A 16,980-nucleotide genomic window follows, 5' to 3' on the forward strand; every position below is an offset into this window, starting at 1 on the left:
AAATATTGTATGTGGCGTACGTAAAATCGTATGTTACATTTGTAAATTATGTAGTTTTTGGACTTAACGTACAGCAAACGTATAACTGAAAACACATGTTTTATAATACTTTCTGTATAAGTGTTCCCTCTGTACGTACTTTCCGTATGAAAGAATATAGGCGGTCAGAATCTCACATACAAATGGACGTACATAACATATAGCTGACGAAGTAACATATATACAGTATATATATGTAATATAAGGAAGACTGTTAGATATAAGACATCCTGCAACGGCATGATGTAACATCTAAGGGCAGTGCCTCTGTATCATACGGATAACGTATGCTCCGTACTGATTTCTGTAGTAAGCAAGAGGATTCCGTTTATTTGTACAATATACTGCTGTCCGGAGAACGGATTTTTTTCTCAGTGCACGAGGCAGCTCAAACCAGAAAATAATAAAAACCCTACTTTCACAATAAAAACCCATCATAACACGCTGACGTTGAGGGATATGCTTTACACTCGTGTTATAACCTTACTCCGATATAACGAAACAATATTATATGGTCGTTAAAAGGAATGTTGACAATTTTATTGATAACATTACCACGTTATGGTACAATTCAACATACTACACTTACAAGACTTCACCGAAAAATCACTTAATAAAGTCTGATAAATTTGGTAAGAGTACTTTTATCACAATAACTACCAGATGGGTCAAATTTGACCCATCAGCAACATTCATCATTCTTTAATTCGAACATAATATAATGCTCGCCACGTGACAATACTTTTCTTCTTTGTATAATCATCGTGTCTATCTCATAAATAAGTATTGTTAATTTTCGCATTTCCTTAGTTTCCCAAACAAACAAACAAAAAGATTTACCAGAAAGGCCATTTTGACAAGTACTTTTCTTTCCCAATTGCATATCAAGTTCGTGAGTACTAAGGAGGACGAAAATCATATCAAGTTTTGGAAGTTTGTTGAAGTAAAGGATAAATACAGGGTGGCACAAAAATAGGTATACAGTCCCTTACTGATCGGTCATGACATTTTATATTATTGACTTAATTTCTTCATTATCTGTTCTTAATTTATTTTCACTTATACCTTAAGCTCGGAACAAGCCAAAGGAAATACATTCATTATATTAATCAATTAAAATGTCATACTTGATTGATGCAGGTCTGTATACGTACTTTTGGGCCACCCTGTATATTATAAATAGCTTTCCATATGTAGGAAAATATGAACAGAGGCTGTTAAACATGTAGTATTGTGACTTGTGAAACTTTCTTTTCACACCGCTGGACTACCTGAACACGTGACAATTTGTCGAGATATCTGCAAATAGCCAGTTGACTAAAGAATAACTAAATAAGTATGTTCCGTACTATTCGAAGCAACAGATGAGATCTAGGTAAAATACACTTCAATAACAAGAAACTGTAACGAAAAAATTAATCAATATTGTGAATGATTGCACATTTACAGCATGCCAATGTAATAAGGAGCGTATAATAACAGTGAGCTTCTTTTACACTGACGTATTTATACATATTATAAGGAATTACCAAAACGAAACAAAATCGCAACAATTTTATTTATTTATTTATTTATTTATTATCTTTTTTACTATAAACGGCTCTTGTCTCAGTTTCACAAGCAGCATTATTTGTGTACCAATCGATACTGGAAAACAACTACATATCAAATGAGCAAATGTAATTCAAACAAAACTCTGGATGAGTGTTTTCGAATCTAATTTTTCTCTGGATCATACACAAAAGTGGTTTGTAAATATATCCTATGCACCATCTCTCCAGTTTAAACGTGAAGTTCTACCGTTGTGATGGCTTCTGTTTCCTTGTAAAACACAAGTGCGAGTAAATTTACTATTTTAATTTTAAAATCGTAATTTCAGAAAGACAACTGAATTTATCAGAAGATTGCATTGTATTTGTCATGTTTGCATTGAATTTTGGACGTATTACATGTATTTGATTAATATTTAGAATTTAGATAGTATATCCTTGAAAGTTGTAACAGCTTCTTTGCTTACATACTAAATCGGAATATAAATGCGTATTTTATACATGTATTACATGTTCCTAATGTTATCTAAAAATTGAAATTTAATCCAGCTCTCAACTGTATACTTTTTAATCATAGGGGTCAAAATGACTGTGTGAATTATAATTCTTATAGAACTATAATTATAGAACTAGTTCTTCTGTGAATTATATCTCGGTAGTTATAGTGTTAGGATATAACGCTTAATGGTGAAAAGATGGAACAAATAAACTTGCTCCTAGTCTGACTCGCACTACAGACATTTCATCACTTCACTTATTTTTTGCATAACTTCAGTCACTATTATCCTTGGCGCGAAAACGACCAGGTCGTCAATGTCATCTTCGCAGTAAATTATTTTAAACTTTTCTTCTTTGCATAATTTTACCTTAATACTCGAAGCACTTGTTATCTTAACTGATACTCAGGTGAGATTAATCAATAATGGGATATTTAGAAAATGCAAAGCGGCCGCTTTTTACGATTAAGATGACTGAATTTTTAATACATACTTACAACAATTCTTGGTGCCAAATATATTGGGTGCTTAAACTGAACTTCATACATAAAAGAAATTGGAAGTTAAATTAGATCTTGAGAAGGAGGGATGTATTTGTACCCGTGATATTACTGGCTCCGCAATCTTTTCAGGCGTGCTATAACTGATTTCTGCTGTATTTTTATTTATTATATTCTCTCAATTTTGCAGTAAATATTAACTCGAAATGGTATTGAAGAGAACTAATAGTTGCGTCAATATATTCAAAGTGCAAACCGCAATTATGATAGCCATGTACGCATGTCAAATATTTTCCTGTGCATGGCTATCAAGTTTAGCATAGTGGTAGCAGACCTTGAATCAGTTCTAAGTAATTCAAGGTCTGCTACCACTATGCTAAACTTGATGAAGACCTGATGAGTTCACTAGAGGACGTATACTGTGGCAACGATTTGTGTATAAGTTTCGGGGGGGGGCACTCGGTGCCCATGCATATACGATATATTATGTATTGCCCTTGTGTTTTGGCCCCGCGTAGCGTAGTCGCTAACGCTTTCGCCTTCGGTGCGAGCGGTCCCGGGTTCGATTCCCAGTGGGGCCACTCGGTCGGAAAACTGTAAAAAGCTTTTTCAGGCCAACTACGCTGAATGAGGTTTTCCTGGGTTTTCCTCATTCACACCAGGCAAATGCCGGGCTGGTACCTAACTTATAGGTCCCAGGCCGCTTCCTTTTTCCCCAATCCTTTCTTCCTTCCCTATCCTCGGATAATGTGCTCGCCGAGGGACGTCATCCCTCAAAACATGACGGGCTAAATGGCCTTAGATGCCGAAAGCCCAGACATCTAGATCCTAGTATTGATTTAAAAAAAAAAAAAAAAAAAAAAAAAGTAGAAAAATCAAACGAATGGCGAAAATTACATATAATATTTTGTTTCAATTATGTTCAAATTTTGTTTGAGCATTTGAAAGCCAATTTTTCATAAATAAGGTTATATTGTACAGTTTTTTGAGGAACTGAATGAAAATTTAAATTTTCACATTGGAATTTGTAGGACCTAGACATTTTAAATTTTTACTGGACGAGAATTAATGTAAATTCAGTCCCCAGTCTTAGATTCCGAGGGTCATTTTTAATAATTTCTGTACATGTGGGTAAATCTTTCCAAATTTAAGTTATACAGAGGTTAATTCTTTTATATTGAGCCGAAGTCAATGTGCAGCTATGCAACCCATCGCCATGAGACTGCCGCGAGGTAAGCTATAGTATCTTGTTAGTTATACAGTAGAGGAGTGTGGACCAAACAGATTCTCGGAATTGTGAAACTGATGAACTGTGGAAAGGGTTCATTGTGATTTCTTCTGATGATAACTTCTGGGCATCACACATCGTAGAAATGTGTCAAGTGCGTAATTTTCATGCAGGTTGTGCCACTGTGATATATGGATATATGCGGCACGGAGTCCTGAAACCACCTCACCTACGCGAGCTGCTAGAAACCAGTCTACCGTGAATAGGACGACTTTGCCGCTAATGCGTGTGGTTCGGCGTATGGTAACCTCTGAAAATCTCTCCACACAGCGTACGATGGCCAGCGAATGTCGCATGTCACAAGTAACATTCAACTACGCCATTTACAGGGATTTACGCCTTACGGTCGTTCTGTGCACGCTCTGAAACCTTACCATGGGGCTGAGCGCGAAAGGAACTGCAGGGGTGAAAGTTTGTTGTTACCCTTCATATGACGTGGACTTACTTCACAGACTGTGATAAAGTTCGTGCCTTTACATACAGACCTGTTGATCCCAAAGACTGAAACATGCTCTTCTGCCAGTGAGCAGAGTGTTTCCCAAGAAGTTTCATAATTGTGGCCAGTTTCTTGTACAGGGACAAACTGCGTCTCCAAAAGGTGAAGTAAAATGTGAAAATCAAAACTGCTTACTACCAGATTCATGTCCTTACTGAAATGAACCAGCATGAAATTCCAACATTCCACATACAAGACGTGAACCAGGTTACACAGCACTAAGATAAGGCATCCAACAACATGCTGAAAACATCGCTGGAATTCTATTGCCGTATGGAACAGGAAACTGGAATTTCGGCAATGCTCTTCCCTGGCATTCCTGTCAAGACTATATATGCCAATCCAATGGACTGTTGTGCTTTCGTATTTCTCACGCAGCGCTTTTCCCATCATTGAGTTCGCACCATCTCCATCTCGCAAAAAGCTGTAAAGAGAAGTGAGATGTAATATCCATGTCCCAGCTGCAACACAGTCTCGTGCAATGGAAACTACTGCCTGGATGAAAAGCAATAGTCCGTAGAAGTAGCCTGCAGATCAAACACAATCAAAGATGAAAGCACGGCATTTCCTAGGTAAATGGCACATACAAATTCAGCTCAATATAAGTGAACAAACTCAGTAATTGGGCCAAGGAGTCATACTAATAGGGCGCTCACTTCTGGTGCGAGGAATCCCTGGTTCTATCCGTAACCGCGAGACTTTATGATGAACAACATCGTAATCCGTGGGTTTTTTTCTGTTTTCCCATTTTTGTTTTTCATATGCTTACTCCCACCAACTGTTCCACCACGGATCACTTTCATTAATCACTCGTCTCTAATGCACAAGTATGGAATATAAAAGTAGAAATTCCATTTATTTTTCTCTGCTGTAATGTTTACGATTTGACTATCTGCTTACTTTTTCACTTTAACAAAAACATAATTATCAAATAATATACATTATTATGATAAGCTTTGCAACAGCATTCTCAAACTTTCGCCGAGATTACAGAAAAAAGATCTCCTCCAGTTCCTTACGTTCCCAAGGAGAGGGTAGCGTTCCCAAAACTGATGCAACGTTCCCTCTTTGTATTCCCATACTGATGCGTTGTAGTAGAAAAGAGGTTGCTCTAGCGTCTCCTGACGATAAATAAATGCGGTGACCGACTTCTTTTATAAAGTTAAGGCCTTCGGGACCCCATGAACCACCTGATTCGATAGCTATAGCGACAAAATGATATTTGTCAAGTAAATTGCTGTACTTCTTGCGTTTGTCTGTTTCACGGCGAGCAGCCACGTTGCCAGCTTGTGCTGACGAAGAATGTAGATTTGAAGGGACGAAGGTGTCGGAACAAGTAAAATCCCATAGAAGTGCTTTTCCTTTCTTCCACGGTATTAAGGTCATACAATCTGGCCTCGTGCCATCTGCACGACTGCATCCCAATGGTTCGCATATAGAAGGAACGCCTGCTGAAATTATTCCCTCATGATAATGTCGTTGACGCTGGAGTGGCGTGAATGTCTGCCCGCACTATTGGTACAGGAGAGTCCATGAAGGCCCTTTTTGTTTACGACACTTCTACAGGCAGGACATCTGTGTTGCTCGCAAACGTCTGCTCCCAAACGCAGTGCACTGGCAATTCGAAAACTGTCATTGAGAAGATGTAATCCTAAAGAAGATGACGGGATAGCATGGAGCCAAGCGCCTGTTTCTGGAGATGATGTAGCTAGGAGTCTGGCCTTATCTTCTGAATTATCGGATGACTGAAGTAGAGCTGAAAAGTGATGATTTATAAGAGGATCTGCTTACTTATATAATCTGTAGTAAAGTTCGGTTTATTGAAATATCAGACCAACTTTGTCATTCTCTACAGTAGAAATTAATACCGTTCTAGAAATAATGCCTACTTATTACCTTCCTACACTAAGGCATATTCCAGTCACATAGTTCTAATAATTACTTTCAGAATCTTATGTAAAACCATCCAAGTACTCTGGGATCTACGTACTTATTATATTTCTATATTAAGATATATTCCAGTCATACAGTTTCATTAATTACTTTCAAAATTTTAAGTATAACAATCTAAGTACGCCTGAGTCTACTAGACCCTAGTGTGTAATTGGTGCATCCCACTGGTTTAATGACTCGCGTGTGCTAATTTGGTCCACGTGGCGCGGCCCCGTGTTCTATCCCTGATCGTGGGATAGCATTAACAATTGAACACGTAAAGATGATTCGGATTCTACTTTAAAATGTTGGTCCTTGGCCCATGTAGCATCAATGCTGAAACGTAGCGCTAAACTTAAACAAACAAACGAACGAACGACGAAAGATAACCCTGTATTTACAGGGTTACGTTGCGATTTGCGTTTGACCATTGATCTCAGTGACAGCGAAAATTATGAATTTGACACAAATATCGGTCATTTTCTACTACTTTTACATGTTCCAGTAAACGTCCCCCTGAGACCCGTGGTTCGAATTTAAAAAAAAAACGCTTCGTCTTGGTCTGGGGCCTGGACCAAGGTAACCGTGATCAAAATTTGGTAACTCTCGGGCCACTCGTCTGGTCTCCAGGCCACACACAGACACACAAATTTATTTTATTTATATTAGATAAAAATTTACATATTTACCATATTTTTGTACCTTATTTACAGTGGCGGATTTAGAAGCTGAAAACGGGAGAGGCAGCCAGAATCCAGACTAAGATAGATATTATGAGTTCTATAAGGTTTTAAAAATATACATATAATAGTTTAAATTATTTTTATCACTTAAAAAACTGTGGGAAACTAGGCTTCCCGGCCCGGGTCAAGATTCGCCACTGCTTACACGTATGCATAACATCTTTCCGAAATGAATTAAATATGTGCACAGTTTTTGAATTCTACTGACCATACAAAGGACAAAAGGAAGCATGGCTAAGTGAGCTTTCAGTTTGTAGTTCTGCTTCGACAGAGATCGCATCTGTTCCTCTACTATTGAATTTCCTGCGACGTTAGTTCCCGACCAAACTTATCTGAGTTGACAACTCTTAAAAGAAAGTAAAAAGAGAGATAGTTAGTAGAGTTAGCGACAGATGATGGTGGCTGAAGAAATATGCAACAGATAGATCAGTTGATATAGCAAACGCAAACATATAAAAAAGAAAGAAAAGAAATAATCTCTAGAAAACACTGAAAAGTTTGTAAAACTATTGGTTTTCATGATTTTTAAAATCGTTTCTATCAGTCTGAAAATTGAAATTTATAGTTTAACGTCCACAATTACGCACCGAGAGTAAAGGAAACAGTGATAACAATATTTAATGAAATGGTGGAATAAGCAATATGCGAGAAAATGGGAGAGCCCAGAGAAAACCCACGTACATGGTGTTTGTCCACCACATAACTCACTTGATACGAGCTGGAATCGAACCAGGGACGCTATGCTTGAGAGGTGAGCGCTCTATCACTAAGCCACCGCGGTCCCCAATCTGATAAGTTTTATTATTTGTACAGTTTTGTTCAAAACTTTTCACAACCTACTTTTCTGTACGCGGCCATATTCAGCCAACTGTTCGTAGAAAATTATAATGCTTTGGTTGTTATTAAAAATATGAAATTGACCAAAGATAATCCGCATTTCTTTCACTTTAATTACAATTGTACTCGTAGTTAACAATATAGGGCTTTTCAAAAGAGGTGGGTGGCAAGTTTGTTTACACGAGATTACTAGATAAGAAAAACGAATTTTTCACTCGTTATGCAATTAACATTTGTACGTTTCTATCGTTATTGACGGCATTCCACTAGTAACACGTGATTAAGTAATCATCATGGCTGACGCCTATCCAATGCAGTTAACTGGAGTGAGTTTTTATCAATCAATTCTACAGAAATAGCTAGTGAAGATGAGTTAAAGCGAAAGTGTGACAGAATAGTACAAAGTCAGAATAAAATATTAGAAAGCCAAAACAGAATAGCCATTGTTTTTAAACACGCCAATAAGCGCTCAGTAAATGAAGTTACCCTATTTGTTATGTATCAAAGCAATCAATCTAAAACAAGGAATGTTTTAACACATATGTAACGCAGAACAACATTAGAACTATAGAAGCCAATAGATCCTATCCCTCTGCCGATAGTTTTGCGCGTGGTCCAGAAAAATAGTTTAGAAACCCAATAGAAATTGCTGCAGTCCGTGAATGCGGGTCAATCCCAACCGATTAAAAAAAAAAGAAAAAAAAACTTGCGAAAGGCTTCATGTAGTAGATATTTGGAGTAGAATAACGAGGCTAATTCAAACTGTAAAACCATACGTTTTCAACGGGCTCAAGACTACAGTACTCGACTGGCGGTCCGGAAAGCAATAGAATGAGCTGTTAAGTCGAGTGTTTAGTTATATTTCAGTGAAGCAAGTCGTTCGGTGCACCGAAAGCTTAATGAAGGATTTTACCAGCACTTCATGGAGGATGTGGTTCAAGCTGGATAAGGTTTTGTGATAATGTGAGGGTACTTCTTGCAGCATGACATGGCCCCATTCTTGCAGGTGAATATTAATATGTTTTATGTTGTTGTTCCAGTTTCTCCAATGTATTCATGAAAATGTGTGGTGATTGAACCCTCTCACTTTCCAAAATTAAATCTATCGTGTTGTAGTTGATGTACGAGTATCCCAGTGATAGTTCTCACCTTTGGTGCATAGGACCTACAATTTTTGTTCAAGACCAAACTAAAGTATATTTACTATAGTAGTCGCGACGACTCGTGAAACCTGGGCTTCACACCAATCGTGAAGCCTGGGCTCATCTACATTTTTATTACGTAGGTGCTTCATTGTCAGCTTGTAAAAGTGCAATAAAGTTACCTCGCTGTTATGTTTTCTACAACCGAAAACTACGTTTTGTTTATATATGGACAAATAATACTTTCTCGATTCATATACAACGGTGCAGAGTTATTCCAATCATTGCCTGACTATTTGGCATGCTTGAAAGTACAACCTAAGAAAATACACTATTTATTAGTCTGGAATTTACAGGAACTGCATATATCAATCAATCGTTTCCACTTTTACACAATAAGACGAGGATGGTCTTTACAAACTATAGAATTGCATGCCTTAAGTCACGATGGAACAAAATTACAGAATACAAATGATAATTTATCTTCGATCTACCAATATATTATAACACAAATCAAGAAGTCAATACTTTCCACATTTCTTCAACATCTCATAGACTAACTTCCCAGCAAATTTTAGTTCTCCAGGCATGCAGTAGCAATACGCCAATGAGCCGCAGTGCTCTTAATTTAATGTTTATTTATTTATGTATTTCAAAAGGAGAACAGAACAGGCTTAATGCCCAGTTATAGTGTAATGTACTTAATCATCTACCATATACTATTATAGGATATATTATTATACATATACAAATATACATCGTTTAATAACCCAAAAGTTATTGCCTAACACTTGTTTTGAACTCGTTTTCAGACATGCTAAATACATCTACTACATGAAATCTAATCATTTCGTTATATGAAGCACACATTCTCCACAGAGGAGATATTTGTAATATGTTAGTTCTTGCTTTTCTATAATAGAATGTGCCAGTGTTTGCTGTTTCGGTGTTACCTATTGGGACACGTAAGAATACTTCTGAAACTAATTCTGGACAATCAATTTTAGCGTTTAATAATTTATGTATGAACAGCAGATCAAACATAAATATCCTTTCTTCTAATGTTTGGAAACTAAAATTCGTTACTAAGTTTTCATAGGGACATAGTTTGGGTAGAAACCGGTTTTCTTGTATGCAAACATTTAAAAAAAATTAAACTGTATATTTTCTATTGAATCAGAGTATTTAGTGACATTTGGTGTCCAAACAGTACAACAGTATTCTAATTTTGACCTCATATTACGAAAAATATAACCTTATAAATGTTGATTCTTTGGAAAAATCTTGTTCTATCCTATAAATTCAACCTAGGTTTTTATACACACTACTCGTTATTGTGTCAATGTGTTGAGCAAAGGTCAATTCGCTATCAAATATAACTCCTAGATCTTTGATAGTATTTGAGGTACACAAGGATGTACCTTATTCTATACACTAATGTTCCTGTTAGTTATATAGGATATGCCTTTACTGTGTGGTAATTCAATGTGAATTAATTTCGTCTCATTGTAATAAATGAAAAAGTTGTATATGCCATGTGTAAGATCATAATCCATATGTCGGAATCACCAGGGTGTGTGACTTCTGTGTATATGTTTTAGACTTCAATTTCTAGGAGAGATATGAAATCTTCGGAGAATAATCCAGTGTCAGGAGGCATTTCTGGAGTTGATAGAGATTGTAAAATCTAGTCTAGAAACCCAAGTATAAAAATGTTGGTTGTTGACCGTCAACCACGCAGTACTCAGTTCAACGTGTATCGAATTACGGCAATAGCCTTTCGTGGACTTAGCAGTTTTCTTTGGTGTATGTATAAGATATGTGTATGAAAATATTCTGTTTTAAAAATTCTATGCACTTTTGTTCATAACCATTTTTGATAAAGAATACACAATCTGTATTAAAAGTTTACATAAACGTTTGTATACACAAGATTTTTCATGTAAACTCTGCAGTACCATAGTATTATCTTCCATAATAATTTATTAAACGAAATTGTTTCTGGGTCAGTATAACTTGATTGCAAAACGAAAACTTTTATAGGTTCTTGGATATTGTCCACTTGAGACTCCCTTTGGATTTCTCTTCCATTGATATTGGACCTGAATTGTTTACTGCAACTGGTAAACTTAGATTTCGTTTCAATGGTGGGATCCTTTCGGGAACAGTAAATGTTTCAGGGAGTTGCTGAGATGAGATTGCTTCTTGATCTATAATAGATCGCTACATTATCTGAACACGGGTACCAAAAAAAATTGGATCAATAATTGGTTTCTTTATACAGAGTGGTACACGGAAAGTACACCAAAACTGAAACAAATATATATATTTTTAGTATCTCATGCAAAAAAAAAAAAAAAAAAAAAAAAAAAAAAAAAAAAAGATTTAGCATCTCATTCTTATGTCATAAGAGGAACTAAAACTGGTCCGCGTTTGGTTCAGTAGATTTTTGAACACCTAAACAGCATTGGTTACAGCAGAGGGGAGGAGAGAGTGATCGCCGAAGGATTCTCCATCAACATAAGAATTACTCTTTTTTATTAGAACATGAATGTACGATTGAATAAAATATATGTATATTCCAAATTCAGGGAGAGGCTATTGCTTACTCTGTTATCCTTAAATGAAGCCCCTGGTTAGTCGATATTGTCTATAGATTTCTTACGATGTTGCTATGTTTATTGGATAGTGTTTTGCATTTTCAATTTCTTGCGGTGGCCCCGCGTAGTGTAGTCACTAGCATCCTCGTCTTTGGTGCGAACGGTCCAAGATTCGATTCTTGGTGGGGACACTCGGTCGAAAAAGTGTAAAAAGCTTTCTCAGGTCAGTCATCCTGAGTGAGGTTTCCCCATTCATACTACGCAAACGCCGGGATGATACCTAGCATATAGTCCCAGGCCACTTCCTTCCTTTCCCAATCCTTTCTTTCTTCCCTTTCTCCGGATAGTGTGATCGCCAAGAGACGTCATCCCTCATACATGACGGGCTAATATGGCCATACGTGCACGAAAGCCCAGAACTCTAGTTCCTAATACTAATCCTACAGAGAACGATATTATATATAATATGCAATCCATTCGTTAATAGTGCAATTTGCTCATATTCCGTTAAATAATTTCTTCTAGCAAACTACAATTACAGGTTACGAGCAACACAATTTTTGGCTCCACAAAAGTGAGTTCTTTTTCGATTTTCTTAAAAATTAAGCCAATTGAGTTTACTCATAATCATTTTCTTTTAGTTCCGTGTGATCCAGCGGCGCAAATCTGTCTTCAACATTGGGGGGGGGGGGACAAGTAAGACTTTTTTTTTAGCGATGTTCAAAATATTGATGAAGTTGAAAAACAATGCTGTAGAGGAGCAGGATATCTGAGTTGTCTTCATCATTGAAAGATAAGCTGATTTGAGGCTTATTCTGGGAGAACATCAACTTCATCTCACTTTCTTTTCTGGCAATCGGACACAAATCATCATTTATCCACAAAAACTCATTTCAAATCGGATTATTTGTGGGGGGAGAACAATCCCCCCAGTTACAAGATTGGAGGGGACATATCACCCTCATTCCCCCGACTGATATCGAAATCTTTCTTCCGACAATATTTTAATTAACCCTTTTAGGATTTCCACTTTTTGAGGTAAATTTTAGACTTTCACTCAAACAACTACTGCTACTTTACTTTTTAACGTACGATCATGGTTCATACCTCGTTTGTTTTCAGGATATAGCATACTTTCCAACAGTATCACTTAATTGTCAGTATTATAGACCAGAAACGGGAAAATTGAGAAACAACGGGAGATTTTTCGAAAAAAATCTCTTTTGAAATTGTTGCACCCCTCACGTAAGGATCTGAATTATTTTCAAAATATACGTTGTTATATACATAATACGCTTGCAAAATTTCAATCTTGTATCTTGAAAGCTAAGATCGCGAGAAATTTTTAAAAGTCTAAAGGTGAACCTATATTAAAATACTTCAAAAATGTACTGCGTCATTACTATTTGACCTAGAGTTATGATTCAAACACCATTTTCTTCAGTATAACGAGCGCTTTCCAACAGTATTACTTACATATCCATATCATACAACTGAAGCGGAACAGTTGGGAAAAAACGGATTCTTTAAGATTTCCGCCAAAACACATTGCCCCTCTGTCCCGGGCCTGGGATCTCGTAGGGCTCTGAAGGTTTTTCTTTTTAAAAAAAATAAATAAATAAATTTTTACGTATGTAATACATGTGCAAAATTTCAATCTTGTATCTTGAAAACTAAGGGTGGAAAAAATTATTCAAAATCTGAATTTAGGCCCTATATATAGATAGGCCTATATACACACATATGCATATTTTTTAAAATTACTGCCTTATTACGATTTGACCTACAGTCATAGTTCAAACACCATTTTCTTCAGTATAACGAGCCCTTTCCAATTATACTACTCACATGGTATCATACACCTGAACTGGAAAAATCGAAAAAAAAAACGGATTTTTTCTGAAAAATCACCCCCTCGGAACACTTGCACCCCTCGGGTCCAGATTCGGTTTTACGTAGGGATCTCAAAAAAAAATTGAGAAATACCCAAACATACACAAAATCCGTATGCAGTTTTAATCTGATATCTTGAAAACTAAATGCGTGACAAATGTTTGAAATTTGCCTTAAGAAAAAATAAAAAGTCACGCCCCTCCGCCCAAGTTGACAATTCGGTTCCAAAATGTATCTGGAGTGTTCTTTGGTCCATCCTTGACTTGACTAATAAAAAACTAGCTTAAATACCTGTTATAAAAACAATAAGCGGTCAAAAAGTAAGAAAAGTTACCGAAAAATCCTAAAAGCGTTAAGTAGAAATCAAAGATTAAAAGTTAATGAAAATTTTTGGGTTATATCTCATAAACCATATTATTTACTGCCGTCTTGTTAGTGCCATAATGAAGATGTTAATGAGAGCGTAATTTAATACCAGTTTTGACGCTTCCGTAAGTGGTATGGCAATCGTACACTAATGCTTAGTTTTCGAGAAAATAGGGAAAGGGTGAAACGAAGCTGTTTGTAAAACCTAAAACTTAAGATTCTTTTTTATGCTCACAAAATAATTTTGATGCACTCAATAAGTTTTCTCGATTGGTATTTGTCTCATCTTTTGATATGTTTTTTCTTCTTTAAACGCTTATATCATTGTAGAACACACAGGGGTAAAAGAGGATCTGAAAAGGTAAGGGGACGGTAGGTAGCGGCATGCAATCACGCCGTCCCCCTTGCCTATCTTTGCCCATTGTAATTTTTTAGGAACTGGGGGGACGCCGTACATATTTTTTGGAGGTGGGAGGACGGCAACTCCCCGCGTCCCCCTTCAGTTTTACCCCTGAGAACACGCATAGACACACATACACACAACACACACTCACTTGTTTAAGCTATCCTGCCATTGCTGGAAACACCGGCGAAAGTTCCCTTTCCGTATCTTTCGAAGTTCAGCCGTCGTGTTTGTTTTTTGTTTTTTTTTTTTGATCTCTTCTTTGACGGGTAACTCTAAGCCAATTTTCTCCCATTCGCATATGATCTTGATGGTTGGGCATAGCTCGATCTGCGAAATTGTGTCAACTGATCCCTATATTTTTCTGTTTAGCTGTATCGTATTCGTACATTGCCTGTTAAGACGTGTTGACACTTGTTAGATTTATAATTAGGCAATTTAAGGATTGGAGGCTGAAACCATTATTTCTTATGGCTTCAACCTCCATTTATTAATGTTCGTGACTGTACAAGACTCATTACGATTGCATCACAAATGCCAAAAGTAGAACAACATTCCGGGAACTTTTCGACTATTTCTCGTACAAATATATAAATTGTTCATACATCAAACTGAACGAAATAAAGCAGTTTGATCGCGTGGTAAGTAAAACTTTGTGCTCTTAGTTCTATTTTCAGTGAAAGTGCAATGGGCGAGCGAAGTAGTGCATAATAGCGAAACAGAATTAAAAAAATAGATCACAAGCTTTCCTTAAGTCAAAATTATTTGACACCCTAAAAATGATTTACATTCATATTCTTAGATTGAAGTAAATCAAAGAAATATGTATCTTCTTTGCTTAATAATTGAAATCTTTACACGAATGCATTAAAATATCCCACACATTCCTGCGATTATATGGTTTTTGAGTGAGGGGTGGGTGTTTAATTTCTTTAATATAATTTTACCTTCGGTAATTTCGAGAAGATATATTCTAAGATTTTTAGCTGTACGTATTCTATTCTTTAATTTCATAATAAATTTTCTCTTTTATTTCGCAGAGTACCTACGATATTCCTCTTGCTACAAAAGTGTTTCTGGAGACTGGGATGCTTGCACAAATAGATTTATAAGGGAAACAAGTGCTTTGCAAAACAAAACAGTCGAAAACAAGCGTCTTGAAGTATGTTGGTAAGTTTTTCTTGCTTTCAATATTCTAATATATACAGAGTGTCCGTCAGGCGACTGTGCAGTGAGAAATTTATAATAACCTTGAGTGTGTATAGTATAGTATTGAATATGGTATTACTTAGGGTTGTGTACTTTCTACTCTCTTCTGAATCAACCTGTTTCCACGTCTTACTTCCCTTCATTTTCTGTAACGTCTGTTATGAAATTCATGGTTTATTATCCGCTTTGTGTTCGCGGTAACCTACTACTTCTTCTCCAGCCTGATGTAGAATGTATGCAAAGTTTAATATGCCTCCACCGTCTGTTACTACCTGCGTCTATCCTTTCTTTGTTTAAGAATTTTTCTTCGAATATTTGTACAAAAAGATTTCTTACTTCCTCGTTTTTCAACTTTTCAGTATGCAACATCTTGTTGCCTACCTTTTATCTGCCTACATTTTTCAGTCGAATATCCACTTCGCCCAGCACAAGGTTATCATCAGAGGAAATGTCTACGTCGGGGAGTGTCTTTGCGTTCTTACAGCTATTCCGATAACTGTAGGGAATCATAGCATAGTCTATCTGATATCTTCGTCCGTTTATTGAGGATTTCCAGGTATATCTTCTTCTCTTGTGCTGATTGAACCAAGTTTTTCCAATTACTAGTTAATTCTGCCTACAGAAATTGACCTCTTTCATTCCTCTCACCTAAACCATATTTGCCTACAACACTATCTTCCTATTTTTCTCCACAACTCAACTGAAATCTCCCATTACAACTAGGCATACACCACTCTTTTTCCTGTCTATAGGGCTATTTTCTTCTATTTGCTCAAAAGTTTTAGTATGCGAAGTAGTCGTTGCGTATGTCTGTATTACCTCTATATCCTTCGTTTTCCCTTGACATCATAACTCTATCATCAACACATTCTACTTTCACTATCTTCTCCTTTAAGCGCTTACCAAGAATTATTTATACACCATTATGACCGCCTTTTTTATGCATTATATATCCTTTACTATTAAACATCCTATTACCTTTCCATCTAGTTTCACTAACTCCTACTAAACCTTGATTATTTTGTTTCATTTTCATTTCCTGTAACATAATACGTACGTTCCATGTTCCTATCCTAAACCTTTTGCTCTTCCTTGTCTTTCTTTCTCTATCTATATTCCCCACATTGTTGCATTCTCGTCCAATAGTCCTTCCCAAGACACTTCATCCCAGATATCCCACTATAGGGATATTTTGCCTCCAAAACTATATTTTGAGCTGCGAAAGACCATTGTACATAACCTCTTTTTTGCTGTAGGCAAACTAGGGAAAAATAGAGTGGTGGTTTCCTGTCGCTCTCCATCCCGCAGTATCCCAGCCGCTAAAGACACTCTAAACACGTCTGGGACTAATGTCCAAGTTACCGTACCAATCACTATAATTTCCGCCAACTTAGCTAATCCCCTATTAAATTTACATCATCAGCATATGCCATAACCTGGTGAATACCGTTCAACTCTACGCCCTGGTTGCTATCTTTGATTTTC

General features: G+C 36.6%; 1 protein-coding gene across 1 annotated transcript in view; it reads left to right on the forward strand.

The window, feature by feature from the left end:
* Positions 1 to 16,980, forward strand: part of LOC145672785 (uncharacterized) — an 877,411-nt gene that overhangs the window by 786,388 nt on the left and 74,043 nt on the right. The window contains exon 4 of the mRNA XM_081741944.1: positions 15,327 to 15,456. Within this exon, the coding sequence (XP_081598070.1) occupies positions 15,327 to 15,456 (130 nt within the window). The remainder of the gene's footprint in view (positions 1 to 15,326; positions 15,457 to 16,980) is intronic.

Source organism: Thermobia domestica, chromosome 16 (assembly GCF_964235325.1).
Source record: "Thermobia domestica chromosome 16, izTheDome1.hap1.1, whole genome shotgun sequence".
Lineage (NCBI taxonomy): Eukaryota > Metazoa > Arthropoda > Insecta > Zygentoma > Lepismatidae > Thermobia > Thermobia domestica.